The 21,181-nt window shown below is 32.9% G+C and overlaps 1 protein-coding gene across 1 annotated transcript in view; it reads right to left on the bottom strand.

The window, feature by feature from the left end:
* LOC145260410 (UBX domain-containing protein 1-like) overlaps window positions 1-20,973 on the bottom strand; it is a 41,623-nt gene extending 20,650 nt beyond the window's left edge. Inside the window, exons 1-6 of the mRNA XM_080118390.1 lie at window positions 20,746-20,973; window positions 12,723-12,776; window positions 7,833-7,927; window positions 4,873-4,996; window positions 3,208-3,339; window positions 1,477-1,596 (exon numbers count right to left, since the gene is read on the bottom strand). Of these exons, the coding sequence (XP_079974516.1) occupies window positions 1,477-1,596; window positions 3,208-3,339; window positions 4,873-4,996; window positions 7,833-7,927; window positions 12,723-12,776; window positions 20,746-20,795 (575 nt within the window). The 5' untranslated portion in view covers window positions 20,796-20,973. The remainder of the gene's footprint in view (window positions 1-1,476; window positions 1,597-3,207; window positions 3,340-4,872; window positions 4,997-7,832; window positions 7,928-12,722; window positions 12,777-20,745) is intronic.
* Window positions 20,974-21,181: the final 208 nt, after the last annotated feature.

Raw genomic sequence — 21,181 nt, 5'->3', positions numbered from 1 at the left:
GGGGGGCAGTCGGTGTATTCTAATGCCCCACCGACAGGGCCGCTTCCCTTTTGGAATGGTTTTATTTCTTTAATAAAATAGGTTATAATCAAAAAAAATATTTTTTAGTCTTGAAATTTTTTTTTTTTTTAAGAACGGTTTTATAATAAAAACATATTTTAATAATTTATATAAAAAGATAATCTTCACTTTTAAATGTACTTTTTTTTTTTTTAAATATCTTGTAATAAAAACATTTTCTTTGAGATGTTTTTAAATTTACATGAAAAATATTTTTTAAAAATCAAGATTAAAAAATGTATTTTTATTACAAGATAATAAAATAAATAAAATAAATGTATTTATAAAATAAATAAAATAAATGTATTTTTATTACAAGATAATAAAAAAATAGCTTTTCCTTTTGAATGTTTTTAAAACATTCAAAAGGAAAAGCTATTTTTTTTTAAACTTTCAAATATATTTTCAATAATAGTTTTTTTTTTTATGTAGAGTTTTAAAATTTAACTAGAATTATCTAAGTATTAATAAAAAAGGGAACTTTCCTCTATAAACACCTGCAAGACTTCCCCTAAACAGAAAGTGGAAGTCAAAAAGAAACAGGTCTATTTAACATAATCAGAGAGTGACAAAAGCTTGAGTAATAGATACTGTATAGAATAGCAGTGTGAAGGGGTAGGAAGGTAAAAATGCATTGAGAGAGAGTGAAAGTGATAGATAAAAGCTTAGTGAGAGAGGATCAATTTTTTTGTTTGTTGTATGGCATTCACCCTAGGCAGGTTGAACCGGCTTCCTACAGAGGTGGAAGTGTCAAGGGAATATTAAATTCACACACGGTCCTCAGGTACCTGGTAATGTTTGGTGCATTTTTTGGTCGGGAAGCCAGTATCTTAAAACTGGCCTGATCTGGTAGTAATAGATGTCTTAACAGGTATTACCATTTTGGGTCAAAGTGGACCTGGGAGCAATGTTAACTAAGGGGCAACTCCATATTCCCCACATCCCCCAAATTAAATCTCACCACTGGATGCCTTTTAAAGTCACATGCAGGATTGATGGGTTAATTACCATACATTAAGGAACTAACAAGTTTCCACAGCATATCTAAATTAAAAATGAAAAAAAAATTTTTGCGTTAGGGTACAAAAGGTTGCCTGCCTCCCTGGCATGAATTATTAGATAATTTGACCCTACAAATGTTTATTTATTTATTTTTTTTTTTTTTACAAGTGAGTTGCCACTTATCAAGCTCTCAAGGCCATTTGAGGAGAAGAGTTAATGAGTAAACACCATGATAATTGGTAATGGGGGAAATTGGGTCAAAATTGATTATTTATGAGGACGGCTCAACATAAATTTGTTTAGGTTGGACTTGAAAATGACTATGTTATAGCCAGCTGAGAAGTAACCCAGCAGTAGTGTTCCATATATACGTGTTAGCTAAAGTAATTAAAAATGAAAATAAGAAATGCACACCTTTGTTTCATGAGAGCAATATCTTTGCCTTCTGCACGCCGTTTCTTCTCTTTCAGGATTTGTTCTTTCCTTTCCTTCTCTTCTCTCTCAAGTCTTCTTTGTTTCAGCAGAGACTGGACCCTAAAAAAACAAAAAAATTGTTTCAACAAATGTAGGCAAAAGTAATACAGAATTCATAAGTAATTATATACAACAACACAAGAGCAGCTTTTGCTGTTATTAACGGACAGTTGCATTTGCGAGTGATTTTTCCAAGTGGCGATTAGAAATAATCTTTTGCCGATTGTGTTTGTTTCACCGAAAATCTTCCAAGGTTTATTTACTGGATGAAAAATGCCTTTTCAATCTTCACTTTTTAAAAAAGATAAAAAAAATAAATAAATAAAATGAACAAAGTCAAATTATTTAAACAATGAAACTATTTTTTTTAACGAAGACGGTTTAAAAAAAAAAAAACATCTAAGGAAATTCAAATATTTATACCTTCAAGCCTCAGCATAAAATTCAGTGCATATTTAGAATTACATTTATTTAAAAAACAAAAAATACAAAAACATCTTTATGATTTATGTACTCGTCATGGAACAAAGATGTCATGTTCCAATAATCATGTGGGTTTGGCTAGTAACTTTTCTATGAAAATATTTAGTTATCAAAGATCAACTGAAGATTCATTTGTCTGGTTCCTCGGTTTGATTCTCAATAACGAAGCATAAACTTCGATCACTCCATTCTGCCTGCCCACTGAACTCATGCCATTAAAAGACAACCCCCCCTCCCCCCAAAAAACCCCATGAACTTACGGTTGATATCACCAAACCAAAATTGCCCCGAACTTGAAATTCGAGTCAGTCCAAAAACAGTAAAAAATGCATTTAAAAATTTTGTTGTTTTTTATGTACAATCATAACTTTTACTCAGAATAATTATTTTTATACAAAAAAAACAAAACAATTGTTATTTATTTTTTGTGCTTGAAGGTGACCTTTACTCTTCAACAGTACAACTCTAATGACCAATACTGGATGATTGTCCGCTTGATCTTTACAACATGGAGGAAGCAATAATTTGACGGACCTGGACCTCTCTACATCTGTAACCATATCAGAGTGGCAACCTTTTTGTGAGGAGGTACAAAGTGACCAAACGAAACTCAATTTTTGCAATGTGACCAAACCAATTAAGACTCCTATTCTGCACACATCTCGCGATAGTATCTAGATGTAATCTTCCTCAGAGCTTGTCTGTCATTAAGACATATTACATATCCATTGCATCGTATCATTCCTTCCCATGTAGCATATATCCTCAAACATTGCAAATGAAACAATATGAGATTAGAATTTAAAATAAAACATTATATTTACTTAAAATTATAACTAAGCATTCAATTTGTTTTGGTGAATAAATGTTTACAAAAATTTTTTTTTTTCTCTCATATTCACTCTAAGGCAATTGTTACCGAGATATCAGGGATGCCTCCAAGTGCATCTTGTGGAGAGTTGCGCAGCAAAGATGTTTGTTCAGATTACATTTAAACTCCTGCATGATGGTACGGTCAGGGAGATAATTCCAAAAATCATCAGTTTGAGGAAAGAAGCTAATATAATAGAAAACTCTCCAGCATCAGGATACCTCTACAGTGAAGGGGTTGGATTTTGCTTATGACTGAATATTTCATAAGTAAAAAAGAAAATTTGTTTTTTTAATTATTAGCAAATTCTGACACACCTTTCTGCTTGTTCCTTTTTTTCTTCAGGCGTCATTTCCTTTGGAGCATCCAATGTTTTCTCATAATTGACATGATTCGTTCGACTAGCATGGATTGTTAAGTCTTCGTCCGTTTGTAAAAGTTTGCCACAGCTACAAAGAAAATAAAAAAGCGGAAAATTCCTTAAATCACACTTAATACTGTTCTGAGATGGACAGAGTTTCTTCTCTTTCTAAAGTGAAACAGTCTCTCTATGGATAGATATACATACATATATACATATTTATTGGGTGCCGTGAGCTAGAATTGAAACCGAAACCAAAATTTATAGCACTTCAGCGTGAGACGTTATTGAATTAGCTATTGTTAGTTGGATAAGAAATAGCTAAAAATAAACTAAGATTAATGTAAAAATGCATATGTATTTGTGCACGCACAGAAGAGCAGTTCAAGTCAACTTACGTTTGCGAAGTCTTCATTTTTATTTCAATTTTAATCTCTTAGAAACTATTTTAACTGAGTAAACGCCCATAAAAAAAACAATTCACAAAAAATACAATCATTTGACCTTCCTCTTGTCGCTCTGTGACCTTCCATTTTGGAGGAAATACAGTTTGAAAAAAAAAAAAAAAAAAAAAAAAAATGGAAACAGACATAGTAAGTTTTATAAATGAGATTTGATAGAAACTTTTTTCTCGCTTATTTTCACGTTTTTGAGCAGGTAAAGTAAAGTGTACACCATTTAAATGATAAAGTTTAGAAAAAAAAAAAAAAAAAATGTACGCCACTTGTACAGTTTAATCAAGACATTAAAAAATGAAAATATCGAAAAAAAAAGGTTATATTGTACGTATCCATTTTGGACTGAAGATCTCAAAAAAAAAAAAAAAAAAAAAATTTCAATTAATTCGATCAAGTAGTTTTTTTTTTTACAGCAGAAAAACACGTTTTTATGACAGTGCGTTGAAGGCAGACATTTTGGAATTTTTTTTAACACGCCATGGGGAGATAACTCAATTTAAAGCGCCGACCCCCCCCCCCTCTCTCCCCCATCTTTAATACTAGCTTTTCTTCCTAAACATTGAACCTTTTGCTCAGTATCATAATTTTTTTTTTTTTTTGCTGTAAAATAAAACTACTTGATGAAATTAAGTGAAATTTTTTTCCGGAGAACTTCATTCCATAACGGATATGTACAATTTAAACTATTTTTTCGATATTTTCATTTTTTAATGTCTTGATTAAACTGTACAAGTACTAAATGTACGCATGTTATCCATGTTCCTTAGAATATGTATCCTATAATTCATGATAAATTCATTAGTTTAAGAATTTATCTCACACACATATATTATTGATGCTTATGTATGTGTGTGCAATAGTAAAAATTAAATTTTATTATATAACTTTAATCTGATGTAGAGCAATTCGTTTCTCTCTTAATTTTTTGTATCTGGCCCAAATTTTTTTCAGGGGTGTGGTGGGGGTAGGCAACAAGGGGGGGGGGACACAAAAATTTACAAAAACAATAACATGCCCGCATTACTCGCTATGTTGTGGAGAATATATATTCTATAATTCATAATAATCACTTCATTAATTTACGAGTGAACGCTATACATAGAAATGCACACATAAACATACTAAACTTTATATATAGGTAATCCTGAAATTATAGCACTTACTCTAGACATCTGGTAAACTCGACTGTTTGTTGCGAATTTTCTATGTTTGCAGCATTTTCTGGTATAACATCTGGTTCATTTCCAACCGATTGGGCTAAATGATTTTCAGAATCTTGCTCCGTTTCTGCAGAACAAGAAGAAAGATGTGAATTTAATACTTTTGGATTATACATGAAATATTTATATATTTTTTTCAAATCATCAATATATCTAAGATTATTTTGCCCACACCATAATACATCTATGAAACTGGTCTAAATCTCATTTGCATAAATGCGGCGATGGTATAGTATGAAGTGACTCTTCAAAAAATGCTACGGATGGAATCGTTAACAACATTCACAATCCTTTCTGCAATCCAGCCATATTTGATACAAATCCTAAACTCAACTTGTCCACCAAATTTCAGTCATGAATGACCAATTTTTTGTGTTATCACCATTTAGTGAGACCATAAGCAAAATGACTCATGCCATGGCAAACCAAACCAAGCCCGAAGGTCTTTGGGATGACCAGTACTTTACTCTGGTCTCACTATCAAAAATCCACAAATTTCTGTCATTTTTTTTTTTTTTTTTGCTTAGCCATCAGGAGTCTTCAGACCTCAACAAATATGGCCCATTTTGTAGCAGAAACATTGGTCTCAGTGGTCAAGTAAGAGACTACACAAAGGTGTATCTTCCTTTGTAGTTAACTTAAGCTGTAATAGTTGTTGTAGTAGTAGCATTTTTTTTTTTTATTATTATTATTTTTTTTTTAATTACATTTTCACCCCAAACAAGGCACATTGCCACTTTGGAGTAGGGGGCTACTATCAGGGGCAACAACTACTGGGGTACTATGTAGGGATGTGGGCAGCAAGATGTCGGTTCACGTTGCACTTGAACTTCTGCACATCAGTAGAGTTGGGGAAGCAGGGACCTGGAATGGAATTCCAAAGTCTAGCGGTTCTGGGGAAGAAACTATTGGAGTAGAAAGATCTTTTACATCTAGGGATCTCTACAGTGTGGGGGTGGGATTTTGCAGCCTGTCAGGTCTGTCGAGGGTGTTCACGTCGTGGGGGCACAAGTGCTTGCAGTTCATTAGAGCATCCACCATTAAAATACTTGTAGAACAGGCAGAGGGATGCAACGTTTCGTCGATGGGACAGAGGCTGAAGCTTAGATGCCAATTCAGGGCCTATCAGATTTGCGACTCTCTTTTGAACCTTGTCAAGGAGCGAGAGACTAGTAGCCGATGCACCAGCCCAAATATGACAGCAATACTCCATACATGGGCGAATGGTTGCCTTATAGAGGTACAGGATACGTTCGGGTGTTAGTAGTTTTCTAGCACGGTAGAGAGAGCCCACCTTCCTTGCAGCGGCCCTGGTAATGCCTTCAATGTAATTGTTCCAACTTGTGTTTCCTGTGAATTAGAATTGGTTTGTTTCTTTCTCTACTTTTTTCATAGCAATTATATTAGTTGCTGTGCTAACGATATATGCCTGACTTGTCCATCTATTTTTAATCACGCATGTCCAACAGTCTTTGTTTTATTGCTGTTCAATGATAAACAATACGATGCACAAGATTGTTAATAAATCTGACACTCTTTTCTCGACTCTTTCCAGCTATAATGGTCTACTTCAATTCAGGAATAGTCTGAGCATTATTTTGTTTGTTGAGATAATCCATTGGAAGTAGAGGTGAGTACGATTCGGTAAGTTCGAAGCCATTCAGAATCGCACTTTTTACTGATGAGATGATCATTAAAGAGACCCCTCCCCCATATCATTGAATAGCAATAAAAAAACTGTTGGACATTCATAAGTGAAACTTGATGGATAAGTCAGGCACAAACTGGAGTTTATTTCTAAACTAGCATTTCAGCCCGGCGTTGCCCGGGTGTTTGGAGGTGTATGTTGAACAAAAAAAAAAAAAAAAGCGGTCAATTTTTTTTTTAACTTTGAACCCTATTATAACTCCTTAACATTTATTGTTTTGGGCTCAAATCAAGTTATTAAGTTAGATCCATGTCCAAGGAATCTATATCTAAAATTTCAAGTGTTTGGACCCAAAATTGTCAGGAGTTTGGTAGAGTTCTCAAAGGTCAAATCGTTGAACTTTGACCCCTTGACAGCCAAATTTCTGGCCGAAAACAGATGACAAAGATTTTCCCAAATCTCAGTACATCAAATTTCGAGTCTGTAGACTTACAATTGACAGAGTTATTGCGTAGAGAAATGTACACAGACACACACAAGTTCACTTTTATAGATATGGTTAGATTTCAAAAGGGACGGCGAATTTTATTCAGAATTTAATAAGTGGCGCATTTTATGGTCATCTCATAGCTATGGATGTGGACTACCGGCTCAGCGTGCCAGGTTCGAATTCTGTTGAAACTATCACATTATTTTACCTAATAATCTTGGAAAAACATGACAAAATCTTACCGAAAACGCTGTTTTATGATGTTAACATTGTTATCACTTTATTTGTTTAAAATTATTAAAATATATAATGTGTTTATTAATTCATTTGAAAGTATATTCATTTTCGAACAAAATGGTGGTATTTAGTTTTTAAAATATGACGATTTTAACAGACCCCCCCCCCGAAATCCGTAATCATCCAAAGCGTTTTATCATCCGCATGTATTGCTATTATAGGTCTTAAAAATGCTAAGATGTACAGCATTTGTACATGATACCAAAAGCCTAAACCTTATATATCACATACATATATATATGTATATAAAACCAAAATGGGTTTATTGTCTGTCAGTTGAGGTTAATTTGTTCCCAATCCATAACAAGATCCCTGTGCGAATCGGTTAACTAAAATACTCCAGCAAAGAAGTTCCACAGAGCATCTGCACAAGCTAGACTCTTCACATTAAAAAAAAAAACGATTGTATCTTTAACAGTACTCTCAGAAGGGTAGTTAGCATAAAAAAGGATAAAAAGTAATCAATACCCTTAGGTTTATCGGTCGATCCTCCACCAAGGACATGTCCTGCCTCTTCTGTTAACGGCTCATCAATATCCGGATCTTCTGAATGAGCTAAAATCCTGGATTGTTAAAAGAAAAAAAAATTAATTAAAAAATTCTTTGAAATTTGCATGCAGAAGCGGTTTATTTCCACAATTTTCCCAAAACTATTAAGTATATAATCAATGTAGGAATATTAATCTATATAATAAAGTAAAGTTAGTCAACAGCTTTGATTTTAACTGTTATAAGAGATCGTATAGTCTTTCCCTCTGACTACTATGAGAAGAGGAAGGCATATGCAAACGAACAGAGACCATGGCGCGCTTCTTCCTTTCCTCTACTCTTCTTTTTTCTCCCTCCTCCCTTGAGAGAAGAGACAGCAAATTACCAAATGTAGACTTTACAATCATTTCCTTACTTGAATTAAAAGACGTAGCCCAAGAAAGGGATATCCTAAAACAATAGAGAAGGACAAGTGTTATATGGTAGAGCATGTTAATATCTAGAGCAAACTATGTGCAATAATACTTTCAAAGGATTTTTAAAAATAAGCCAGTTGAAAAAAAGGGTTCATGAGTGTTCACCTTGGGTGATTGACCTTTCTTATGAAAATTTGGACTGGCTTGCTAACCAAACTTTTAGACAAAATCATCCTTTTTTATCTACTAATGTGAAGCTAATACAAAGATCACTGGGATATTGAACATATCCTTAAGTTAAATCACCTCCATTATTTCTCTCTATACATATTGAACAAATGACTATTTCCCCAGTCCATGTCAACATAAAGAGAGTGTTTATTTTCGTCAGCCGCGTAACTCACTTCTCTTATTTTGTCCTTTAATGTTCACATTCCATGAGTGAAATTTCTGACAAAGAGGGAAGAATTGCTGTTTTCTGAGTTGGCATCTATCCATCTAATACTTATCGTTGGTTAGTTTTTGCCACCCACTCCCCACCCTTTATTTTTAAGCTCCTTACATCAAGTAGCTCCATGCATTGTCTGGAACGATTTCCATAAAAAAAAAAAAAAAAAAAAACTATATAGCATCACATCTCGTTCAAATAATAACATGCCTATTATTCACTTCTTTGAGGAACGGTTTCTGAAATCTTTCTTTGATTTTATGCATCTTTGTTCGTGTTTCCTTCATTGTTTTTCATGTTATTTTGTTTATCAACTCAAAAATTTATAATGAGGAGGGAAGGATGTTTTGTTAACTATTCTGTACTTTCACCTAACAATTAAATAAAAAAAAGAAAAAAAAAGAAAAAAAAAAGAAAGATATTGTGAAACTTTAAAAATACTATTTGAAAAAAATAGCATGGTAACATAAGTGCATAAGCACTCAAATAAATATCACCAAAGACAAAATAAGTTACTCTTCTACCTAGATGGATAAGTTTTTAGTGTATTTATTTAATGTAAAATGTTTGTTTATTTCGACAATTAGTGTTGAGTGTTGCACAAGAAAAATAGCCACGTGATATCTCATGTCTTTGAAATCTCGACAATGATTTACAAGTATACAAAATACTATTAGAAACCCAACCAATAAATGTCCTTGTGACATTTATTGGGTGGGTTTCTAATAGTATTTTGTATAATTTTTTTATTTTTAACTCATTGTCAAGACCATTTTTTCAAATCTGTAAAACAAACCCGTTTTTTTAACTGAGGATATCTAAATAATAATAATAATAATAATAATAATAATTAGGCAGTTCGATAAAGAATTTCATTGTGACGCATTTTGAAAATTTTTACCTTGTTTCCACCATAACATTTTTCTTTAAAATGACTACCTTTTCAGGTTTTTGGCTATGCTGAAAACGAACATTACATTTAAATTTTCTGCAAATAAGTAGCTTTTCGGATATTAAGCAATATCATTTCTTATGTTATTGCTGGTGGCTATCTTTGTATGTGTGTTTGCACAGTTTCTAGGGGGTGCGTTTGCGCACTCCAAGATGGCCACACGCGATAACATAAGAAATGACATTACTTAATATCCGGTAAACTACTTATTTGCAGAAAATTTAAATGCGATATTCATTTTCAGCAGAGATAGAAGCAATCATTTTAAAGGTTAAGGTGGAAATAAGGTAAAAAATTACCGTTTTATTTCTTTGTTTACATAATTGAATTTTCAGTAATGTAACAGAATAGAAATGACAAAAATTACCATCAACTGGTGAATATATAGTTGTTGCTTATCAGGATTCCTGGTATTTTGGTACTGTGAAAGATTCATCAAGGATTCATGTAGAGTACGATTTATGGTTGCATCTCAGAAAATAGGGGTATATTTTGGGCCAGATAGAGAGGATTTACAAAATTGAAAATTGGACTGGTCCCAAAATGTATAAGTTCTGGTCAACTATGGGAATTTCTATCTTTTACAGAAATCCAAAATCTATGTGAAAAATTTTCTTTGATTTATTTCTGAGATGAATTCATATCTACTCAATTTTTTCTTTTCTTTGTAGTAAATACTGGCCATGAATGCTCTGTTGCGTGACCGCCTCAGGGAATGGTGGAGCGTCCCATTGGGGAAGATTGGGACCCCGAAACACTGAGTAAGAATGGGTAACTATGCTGGTATTGTCTGTTAAGCATTATTGGGTGCCTGGGCAGTGGCGGGTAACCGAGTTGAAAGGATGAATTTATTGGGTTTTTGTAAAACAGACATATTTTTATTGTTTGAAAAAAAATGACAAGAGATGTCTTTTTGAAGCTAGAACGAAATATAATTTTGTTCATGACCTGGCGAAACCCAACTCAAGGATGTCTGGCTTTTTGAGTGTGAGGTTAGCCGGGGTCAAACTGTCAACCCCTGTGAGCGTGTGAATGGAACAGAGTTGTGACTACATGTTCTCAGACCGTGCAAGGCACAGGGATGTCCCTGGAAAGACGTGGATCGATGATTGGTTTAGCAGCGTACCCCAACCAACCCTTCTCTCAAAATATAAGCAAATGCCTGTGCCAAAATTAGCAGATTGGAGCCAAATCTCGAGAGAAGAAACACTAACCCAAGAGAGATGCCACCCCAACCATAAAGAACGAAGAATAAGATTCTGGAGTGTTTTTTTTTGTGTAAGGAGATCGAACTGAACAATTGTACATATGTAACCCACTTGTAAATTTTGTGAATTAACTTTAGTAGACTAGAAACCTCTGTGTTTGTGTTCTTTAGGCTCACATGAGCAGCTAATTATTTTCAGTGAACGCCGGCATATCAACCCTATAACAAGGCCTGCGATGTGGAAAAAACTTGTAAAGAACTCTTGAAAGAAAAACGATCACGACTATTGCAACTTCAACGGGGTCAGAGGTCACACTCTTTAAGCATTCAATGGCTACACCCCAGATTAAGCTCTTCTTTGGTGGGGAGGCAAGTAAATACCAATAAAGTTATCTTTAAATACCACTAAATACTTAATTTTGTTCATAAATAGACACCCACTATATGACACCATACACCAGTTTAAAAAAAAAAAATTGAAATTTGTACATCTGAATTTATAATTCATGGCTTAAGATAAAGAGATACATCAGATTTGACTTCATAATCAGAAAGAGCACACAATTTTACATAAGAGTGTTAAGTTTCATGAGAATAGCTTGAAAAATAAATAGTGGCAAAATTACCGAATTTTTTGAAATGTTGAGGTCCATAATTTAGCCCACTTTTTCTAAAGAAACATGTCCATGGAAATGCCTAAATTTTAGCACTTAAAATTCTCATAACTTTTGAACTACTGATGGCATTTGCATAATTCAAACGATTTTAAGCATCTTTTACATAGCTCTTTTCATGCAAGTTGATAAAATAATTATCTAAAACGAAAAAAAAAAAAAAAAATCAACTTGTAATGCTAGTTGGAGTATGCATACAACATTGTTTGGTGTCCATTTATTATCCAGTTGGGACTTGACAGTTTTTTTTGTCTCTTCCTCATCAAGTAACAGTTTAGACTGACAGTTATAAAATTGGCCAAAAATATAAAATATCTTCAGCTGTGAACCCAGGTGGTGACACTGACAAACATTTGATACTGACTAGCCAAACAGTTATTTTTAGATTATTGCAGCTTGTGGTTAAGAACAATAAAATGCCATTCACATTCTTTCAGAAAATAATCTAACCAGGTTGGAATTATTCTCATGTAACGGCCATTTTTACAAAGGAGAGGTAACGCTGTAAGACTTACTTTTGTTTATTTGGAACAGACAAATATTTTGAAAAATAAACAAATGAATAAAATATAAAAATAACTTTGTTTAACAAACTTACTGGGCATTAAAAAATAAACCCATGCTTAACTTTTTTCTCATCGGGAGGCAAATAAATATAGATACCTTCCAAAGTTTACCAAACAAATTTTGTAAGCCATCTCTGCACGACAGTCTTTTCATATTTTAGCTTTTGAGTTAAAAAATGAGGCTTTACTTTTGGAATGACCCTTATATTAACTTGAAAATTTACAACATAATTTTAAATTATACTTGTATACGCAAAGAGATATTTTTAGAGGTTCTTCCTTTAGATAAAAAAAAGAAAGAAAGAATGGAAGTGATATTACAATGTAGGTTGAGAAACTGGTGCAGTCCATCCTTCTCTTGAGGGCAGATGGAACTTTCTTAAGCCATGGTAGACACCCCATCCAGTGATGGCATCACGATAAAAAATACTCTTGATAGCCCTGGCGAAGCATCAAGTATTCAGCTACCAACAATATTTGAATTACACGGCAAACTCGTGTAGTGAGTTCAATCTCGGCTGCAGCCGCTCTGGATGGTTGGATTACAATGTAAATTAGTAAGTTATAAAATATGTTAAAAGTCAACAACAACAAAAATATACTTACCAATCCATTGCCGATTGAATTCCTCTATAGCCTGTTTTTGCCAAACCTTTTTTTCTGAAAAGATTTAATAAATTTAAAAAATATATTAAAAAGAAGAAAAAAAGAAACAACCCCCCCCCCCCCAGAAAAATTGTTTAACAAGAAAACTATACATAATAATTTCTTTGTGACTGCATGGAACTCTCATGGTGAATCAAAACATGTAATATTTGTAGATGGAAGCTGATTCAGTTTAGAAATGTAAATATTTATTGTTGCATTTTTTTTGCTCTAACTTCATTTTATTCAATTGAAGTGGGTTGCCCGGCTATGGCAAGTTAGGACTTTTCATTCATGTCACAGTTAATCTATTTTCTATTTTAATGGATGACAAAATCCTTGTTACTTTATCATTCATGACATAGTTAAGACTTCACTATTTATGATGTCATTCTTATTACATCATTCTCACGTCATAAAGATGTTCCCAATATTTTCCACATACTTTACTACATGGAGACAAACAAACATACAAAAAATTCACAGTTTTAGTAGGATACCTTTTGTGACATCATCCGATGTGCACAGTGTCAAACAAGAAAAGATCCACAGTTATAATAGTACATGGATATAAGACTTAATTCATTCTTTGACTGCATTGTTGAACCATAATGTTCGTGAGTCAAAACAATTCTTATTCTTGCAAAGTAAATTCAATTAATCCATTTGCCTAATTCCTGGAATTACTTTTTTATTGATCTATCAATCATTATCATATCGTATGAACTCGAAGATACCTTTGTTGCCATTGGCTACTCAGATATTTTTCTGGTCAGAATTCTTTCTAGAAAGTCATCAGGTACTTACGAGAGAGACGACAAGAAGGTTGTCAACATTCTAAATGAAAGTGACCAAACTGAATTCGAACGTGGAATATCCAGGTCGTCAGTCTGTGTCATTAACCACCTGACCACTGTCACCTCCCAATCCATCATTTACGTTCCTTCAAAAAAGGCTAACAGAACAAGAAAAGAACCTATTAGAGAAGAAAGCTCTTTGGCATCTACAGCTGTCAATAGTGAAGGGGTGGGATTTAGCTGATTGTCAGGTTGTTCTGACAACTTAAAGGGGACACCAGAGAAGTTAGTTCATCAGAGAACCTTTCACTGAAGTACTTGTTAAACAAGCACATGGAAGATGCCAATATTGGAGTCAGTTCTGCATTGCAACTGCTTATACCTAGCATTATAAGCGTATGCTGTATTTTCGTGGACATCGGCAATATTACATACCTAATGTGCTTCAACAAGTCATATCTTTTTTATTTGTTGGTCAATTTTTAAAAGAATTACATTGTTGAAAAGAGAATAGAATAAGTATTCCAATGATGTTAATTTATTTTTCTTTTATGCGTTCAATATTTTTATGCTCCAAGTTAAAAATAAAAAAAAAAAATGGTAAAAAATTACAACAGCAAAAAGAAAAAAAATACATTACGTTTGGATACATATACATGGGGTTAAATTTGATTGGATATGGCTGAAATTTTACAGGCTATATAAACATAGAAGTCCATCTCTACTGGACTTTGATTTATACTTTTACGACCACAGGAAGCAAAATTACGACCGAGCAAAGTTGACAAAGAATATTTAAAAACTGATAATTGGCATATATCATTCATTTTCACATAGATAATAGTTTTAGAATTATTTTCATGTATAATATGTAAATATTTGATAATTATTAATTGTGCAGAATTTTATTTAAAATGTTATCTATATATATAAAAGCGAAAATGTGTGTGTGTGTGTGTGTGTGTGTGTGTGTGTGTGTGTGTGTGTGTGCATTTTCGTGTATGTCCAAGAAAGGCTTTTTTCCGAGAAGCTATCGGTCGCCTCACAACTTTTAAAAAATTTTTATACCGCGGCTAAATGATAATATCTACGAGTTAACAACCGGGGTCGCCTGTCTATTTAATTTACCCGACTTTCAAAAGATAAATATTCAACAATTTTCGATCGCCGCATGTGCATTAAGCTTTTTCGTATAAAAAAAAGAAGCGAACAGACTCGCGGTAAATAAAACACTGTTCCGCACTCAAAGTTGATGTCATTAACTCGTCAAAAACGGGCACCTGCCGTTTTTTTTTTTTCACACTTTATTATTTCCCAACCACGCATCAAGGCTTCGTTTTTTTTTTAAAACAAACACCCGGGACACCTGGCCAACGATTTTTCTTTCCATTTACCCAAAAACACACACACCTACAAACACCCGGGCAAGTCTTTTATAGAAATCAAATCCGCTTACAGAAAAACGATCGCTAAGCGCGTCATGCACTGAACTTACTAGAGTTTCTCTTAAAAATAGAAAACTGTCTTACTAGATTAGTCATTTTTTATTCTGAGTTCGTCAATTTAAAAAAATTATTTTCAAGTTTGATTTCCAAACAATACTATTTTGTTGTTTTTAACGCTTTTAGTACACATGCACTAAAAGCGTTAAAAAATAACAAAATGTACTAAGTACATGCGTTTAACTTCTTATTTGTACTTAAGGTAGAATTGTTTTTTGGTGGTCAAAAACAAAGAAACAAAAAAAAAAAAAACACAAAAGAAAGCAAACAAATATATAACAAATAAAAGGTACTTGTGTACTTATGCTACCATGCTGAAATAACATTATTTAGAAACCCATTCTTAACATGGGGAAGGAAGGGTGTTTTTTGTTAACTATTCTGTAATTTCACCTAACAATTAAATAAAAAACATATCATGAAACTTGAATTTATTTTTAACTCCTTGTCAAGACCATTTTTTCAAATCTGTAAAACAAACCAGTTTTTTTTTTAAAACTGAAGCTATCTAAATAATAATAATAATTAGGCGGTTCGATAAAGAATTTAATTGCGATGCATTGTGATAAAAACGAATATTGCATTTAAATTTTCTGCAAATAAGTAGCTTTCCGGATATTAAGCAATGTTTGTTTGTGCATAGTTTCTCGGGGTTGCGCTTGTGCATACACAGATGGCCACACGCGATAACAAGAAATGACATTACTTAATATCCGGTAAACTACTTATTTGCAGAAAATTTAAATGCGATATTTGTTTTCAGCATAGCCTAAAACCTATAAAAGTAATCATTTTAAAGGTTAAGGTGGAAACAAGGTAAAAAATTACCGTTTTATTTCTTTGTTTACATAGTTGAATTTTCAGTAAAACAACAGAATAGAAATGACAAAAATTACCATCAACTGGTGAATATATAGTTGTTGCTTATCAGGATTCCTGGTATCCTGGTACTATGAAAGTTACATCGAGAATTCATGTAGAGCATGATTTATGGTTGCATCTCAGAAAATAGGGGTATATTTTGGGCCAGATAGTGAGGATTTACAAAATTGAAAATTGGACTGGTCCCAAAATGCATAAGTTCTCGTCGACTATGGGAATTCCATCTTTTACAGAAATCCAAAATCTATTTGAAAAATTTTCTTAGATTTATTTCTGAGATTAATTCATATCTACTCAATTTTTTCTTTTCTTTGAGGGGAGTAGTAAATACCGGCCATGAATGCTCTTTAGGCTTTCAATGGCTACAGGAGAGCTTAATCTTCTTTGGTGAAGAGGCAGGAAAATGCCTATTCTCAATAAAGCTACATTTAAATCCCAGTATAATACTTAGTTTTGTTCATAAATAGACACCTACTGTATGATAGCATGTGGCAGTTTTAAAAAAAATTGAGATTTGTACATCTTAATTTATAATTCATGGCTCATGGTAAAGAGATACATCAAATTTGATTGCATAATCAGAAAGAGCACACAATTTTACATAAGAGCGCCAAATTTTATGAGAATAGCTTGAAAAATAAATAAATGGTGGAAAAATTACTGAATCTCTTGAAATGTTGAGGTCTGTAATTTAGCCCACTTTTTCTAAAATGTCCACGGAAAAGCCTAAATTTTGGCAATTAAAACCAACTTTTTAACTACTGATGGTATTTGCATAATTCAAACGGTTTGAAGCATCTTTTACATAGCTCTTTTCATGCAAATTGATAAAATAATTATCTAAAAAGAAAAAACTAACTTGTTATGCTATTATACCAGATTGACAAGAAAGTTCTTGCAGTTTTTAACTTAAATTTACATCAACATATCTCGGCTCAAACAAAATTTATTCATCGAAATAAGCACCATCAAAATCAACACACTTTTGCCAACGCAAAACAAATGTATTTATGCCATTAATATAAAAATCTTGCATTCAAATGGCGATGAAGTCGATAAGTGTGTTTTTGTGAAGCATTAAGGTTTTATGAAGCATTTCTCACGCAGAAAGTTGACAAGATGCTTGAAAAAGTGGTAGTTGGTAGGTGAAAGGTCTGGAGAGAATGGCAGATGAGGCTGAGTTTAATAGGCTAATTTGTTCAACTTCTGCAGAATCAATTTAGCAATGTGTGCTTGAGTATTGTCATTGAGGAGAATTGGGCCTTTTCTGTTGACTGATGCTGAGTGTTGTTGCATTTTCTGATGCATTTCATCCATTTGTTGACAGTACTTTTCCACTGTAATGATTTCATCTGCATTCAAAAACTAATGGATGAGACTGGTCGCAGACCACCAAAATATCAGCATGACCTTTTGGTGCAACTCTGGCTTCAGGAAGTGTCGTGGAGCTTCCTCGGCATCTAACCACTGAGCTGAACGTCACCGGTTGTTGTAAAGAACCCACTTTTCATCACAAGTCATAACCCAGTTAAAAAAACGAGTCATTCTTGTTGCGTCAAAGGATAGATGACACTTCATAACAGCATTTCTTTTGGTTGTTGTTTAATTTGTGAGGTACCATTTATAAAGTTTTTTTGTCTTTCCAATCTTTCAAATGGTTGGAAATCGCTGTATACATTATGTCTAATTCAGAAGCAAGTTCTTGAACAGATGTGCATGAATTAGATTCAACTAAGGCTCTTAATTGATTGTTCCTATTTACAATGCCTCCCCACGGGACAGAGTTAGACACTAGGGTCATTTTTTAACGTGGAGAAAAGGAACAAAAATAAAAATTGTCTCCGTCGTAAAGGATTTCTCCTCCACTGACAGAACAAGAAATCGAAGTATAGTATCTGAAGAACAGATGGTATTTATTTGCTCCCCCACTGAGCAAATTAGGCACAAGGCCGTTTTTAATGTGAGGTAAAAACCAGCTCCCCTAAAAGGGGTCACTCTGGTTACCAAAAATAATAATTGTCCCAGTATAGAGGGTTTCCCCTCCATTGACTGGTACAAATTATCTTAAGTGCAGCATCTGCCGGAACAGATACTACACTTTGATCTTGTCCTGAAGGCCTTAATTGATTGTTGTCAACATCTAATAGCCAAACCCTGTGGTCATCATCTTCAAGACTCTCGTCGCCACAACAAAATTTCTTAAACCATCATTGTGCTGCGCATTCAGTAGTGATTCCTGGGCCAAATGTTTTGCTGATATTGTGAGCCATTTCAGCAGCTTATATATATATATATATATATATATATATATATGGCACACTGGTTCTCACTGGATCACTGAAGTTAAGCAACACTGAACCTGGTCAGTACTAGATGGGTGACCATTTAGAACTTTCAAGTGCTGAATGTACTCTCCACTTATCTCGGTATTGTTTCCAGTTTTCCTGGACTTCTCCTTGCCACTAAACTCAAGCAGTGCCGATTCAGAAGAGGTGTGGTTGGAGATTGCCTTGCCTCACAATTACATGCGCAGCTGCCCCTATAGGGGGGTATCCATTGTCTTTCAAAACTGAACAGAGGCATCAATATATAACAATTTTGCTAGATTATACGTCTAAGATTTTACCAATCATTTTTTCCAAAACAAAAACTTTGGTACATTTTACAGATCTATTTTGCTTATAGAAAAACAGCCGATATCTGTATGCCAATATTAGATATTTTTTCTATGAACGAATCAAAGAAAAAAAAGAAGTTCTCCAAAAGAAAAATGCATCACGATGTAATAGGTAAAATTCACAAATAACCAAAACAATCACATTGGGTTCATTTCCGGTTGAGAGTGTTTTCTTTTTAATGCTCTGTTATTATATTTTAAACATCGAGCTTCCTGATTTAAAAAGGATTTGTATATATAAAAAATAGGAAATAATCGCAAAAGGATTCAGTTTTACAATCATGGCTACGTGATGCCACAATGCTATATACACTTCAAATGCTTAAGGTTTTTTTTTTTGTTCTGAAACAGAACAAAGACATCCTTTACACATTACAACCACAAGAAGCACATTTTCAAATATTGTACTGGTATTTAATTTTCTTTAATTATGCCAGGAAAATCTTAAAATAAAAAGGAAACATTGATGAACATATAATTTGGCTTGTTCTTTTTCCATCTCTCCACATATATATTAGAAAAAAACAAAATGTTTCCCCATTCATTGTTTGAAAAAGCTGAGTGTGCAACTGCAAAGCTAGATAAAAATATGAAAAATAAAAAGACAACATCTAAAACTAACATCTTTTTTCTCATTATATCTACCTCACATCCTCTAATTGTAGGTTAAATAGTATTAATACTTGTGATTATATTCTCTTTTGCTTATAATGAACTATTCCAACCTTTTTTATTTATTCTTTTATTACTTCCGACGTAACGGGACTCTTTGATATCAGCAATCTTCAGAACAATAACTTTTTTCTTTTAAATTTATTTTGGCGAGCAAGTACCAAATGACCACTTAGAATCCAGGAACGGTCAAAGAAAAGGGGTACATTTTATCCTCTTTTGTGGGAGGGGATAATAATGCAGTATTTGTTCTGGTGTTCGATTACCGCGACTTTGTTTGGATTCAAAATAAATTAACATTTTCTAATCGCTAAAAATCGTAACTTTTGATTTTCTTAGTTAAAAAAAAATACTTGATCAATTTAAGTGATGTTTGGAATATGATATCCTTGATTCTGTGAGAAATACGTACATTATGAATATTTTTTTTTTTTTTTTTTTTTTTAGTAGGCGTAATTCAAAATAAACTCTCCAAGAAACTTTTCCAGAACTTATCTTCGGCAACATTCGTTATATATTTATTTGGTACTTATGCACTTTTGTTACCGTGCTGAAATAACATTATTTAGAAAGTTATGGGAACATGGGAAGGGGAGGGTGTTTTCTAAATATTTTTTTTTTTTTTTTACTTTCACTTAATCGTAAAAACTTGAAGCAATATATATATATATATATATATATATATATATATATATATATAAAGAAAGCGCGGTAACAAAAGTGCATAAGTACCATTTATTTTTCACTCATTTGATTTTTTTTTTTTTTTTTTGTCTCTCGTTAAAAATACCAGATTACTTCAAAACAAATTGTTGAAACGGCATAGATTAATTGCCCAGGAATTTCTCTAATGCCGTCCATTAAAAAGAATTTCTTCGGGAATATTCTGCCGCCTACTGGATTACGATGATATTTAGTGAATTTGGAATATGTCTATTTAAATTTTGTTAAATTTACATTTTAAAAACTATCGTTTAACAAAATTTTAAACCCCTAAAATACATTTCTATTAGACCTAAACGGGTAAAATACGGATCGTGTTATTTTTGGGATTTTAAAGTTGAATTCAATATTCACAGTATTTTTTATTATTATTATTAAATTGTTAGATGAAAGTACGCAATAGTTAAAAACGCCCCCCCTCCTCATGTTAAGATTGGCTTTCTAAATAATAACGTTATTATTTCAGTACAATCCGTATTATTTTGCATAAGTATCAAAAAAATTTAATTTGTTAAATATTATCAGTCATTTTTGAAGTTATATAAACAAATTCTTCTGGGGAAAAAATGTAACGAGTTGAAAAGGAAAGTAATTTAAATAGGTCCCATTAATTATTCTAAATAAACAATTTCTGGAAATTTCTATTTAAAGATAAAAAATGTTTAAAAGAAATTGATTTTTTTTTTTTTAAAAGATTGGTCACCAGGAAAATGAAAGAGAAAATTTCTTACGCTCTGGTTTCCGAGAATCCCATTTCCATGAGTAGTCCGACATCGTCCATGATGTTCCGTTTTTCTTTGGAAACTTTTGTAGTGTTGTTGGATTCTGTTGCCAAAAAATAAATAAATAAATAAATGCCAGAGAAGACGACAAATATTTTGTCTCCTTTAAAAATTCTTGGATTCACGGAAAAAAAAATATCAACCAGCGCCACCTGGAAAAACCGGTGAATTTAGAGTGATCTCCCTTGGTAAGTTACTAAAATGCTTTATGTTGCAAAGGGGCATAACTGAAAAAAAAAAAGAAAAAAAAAGAAAAAAAAGACACGTGTTATATCTGATTTCGGTACTTGTACAGTTTAATCAAGACATTAAAAAAAATGAAAACATCGAAAAAAAGTTTAAATTGTACGTATCCGTTATGGAATGAAGTTCTCTGAAAAAAAAT

The sequence above is a fragment of the Euprymna scolopes genome, chromosome 36 (genome assembly GCF_053919585.1).
Source record: "Euprymna scolopes isolate OS-2025 chromosome 36, ASM5391958v1, whole genome shotgun sequence".
Lineage (NCBI taxonomy): Eukaryota > Metazoa > Mollusca > Cephalopoda > Sepiida > Sepiolidae > Euprymna > Euprymna scolopes.
Note: the sequence above shows the minus strand (reverse complement) of the source record. Positions and strands in the feature narration are given on the sequence as shown.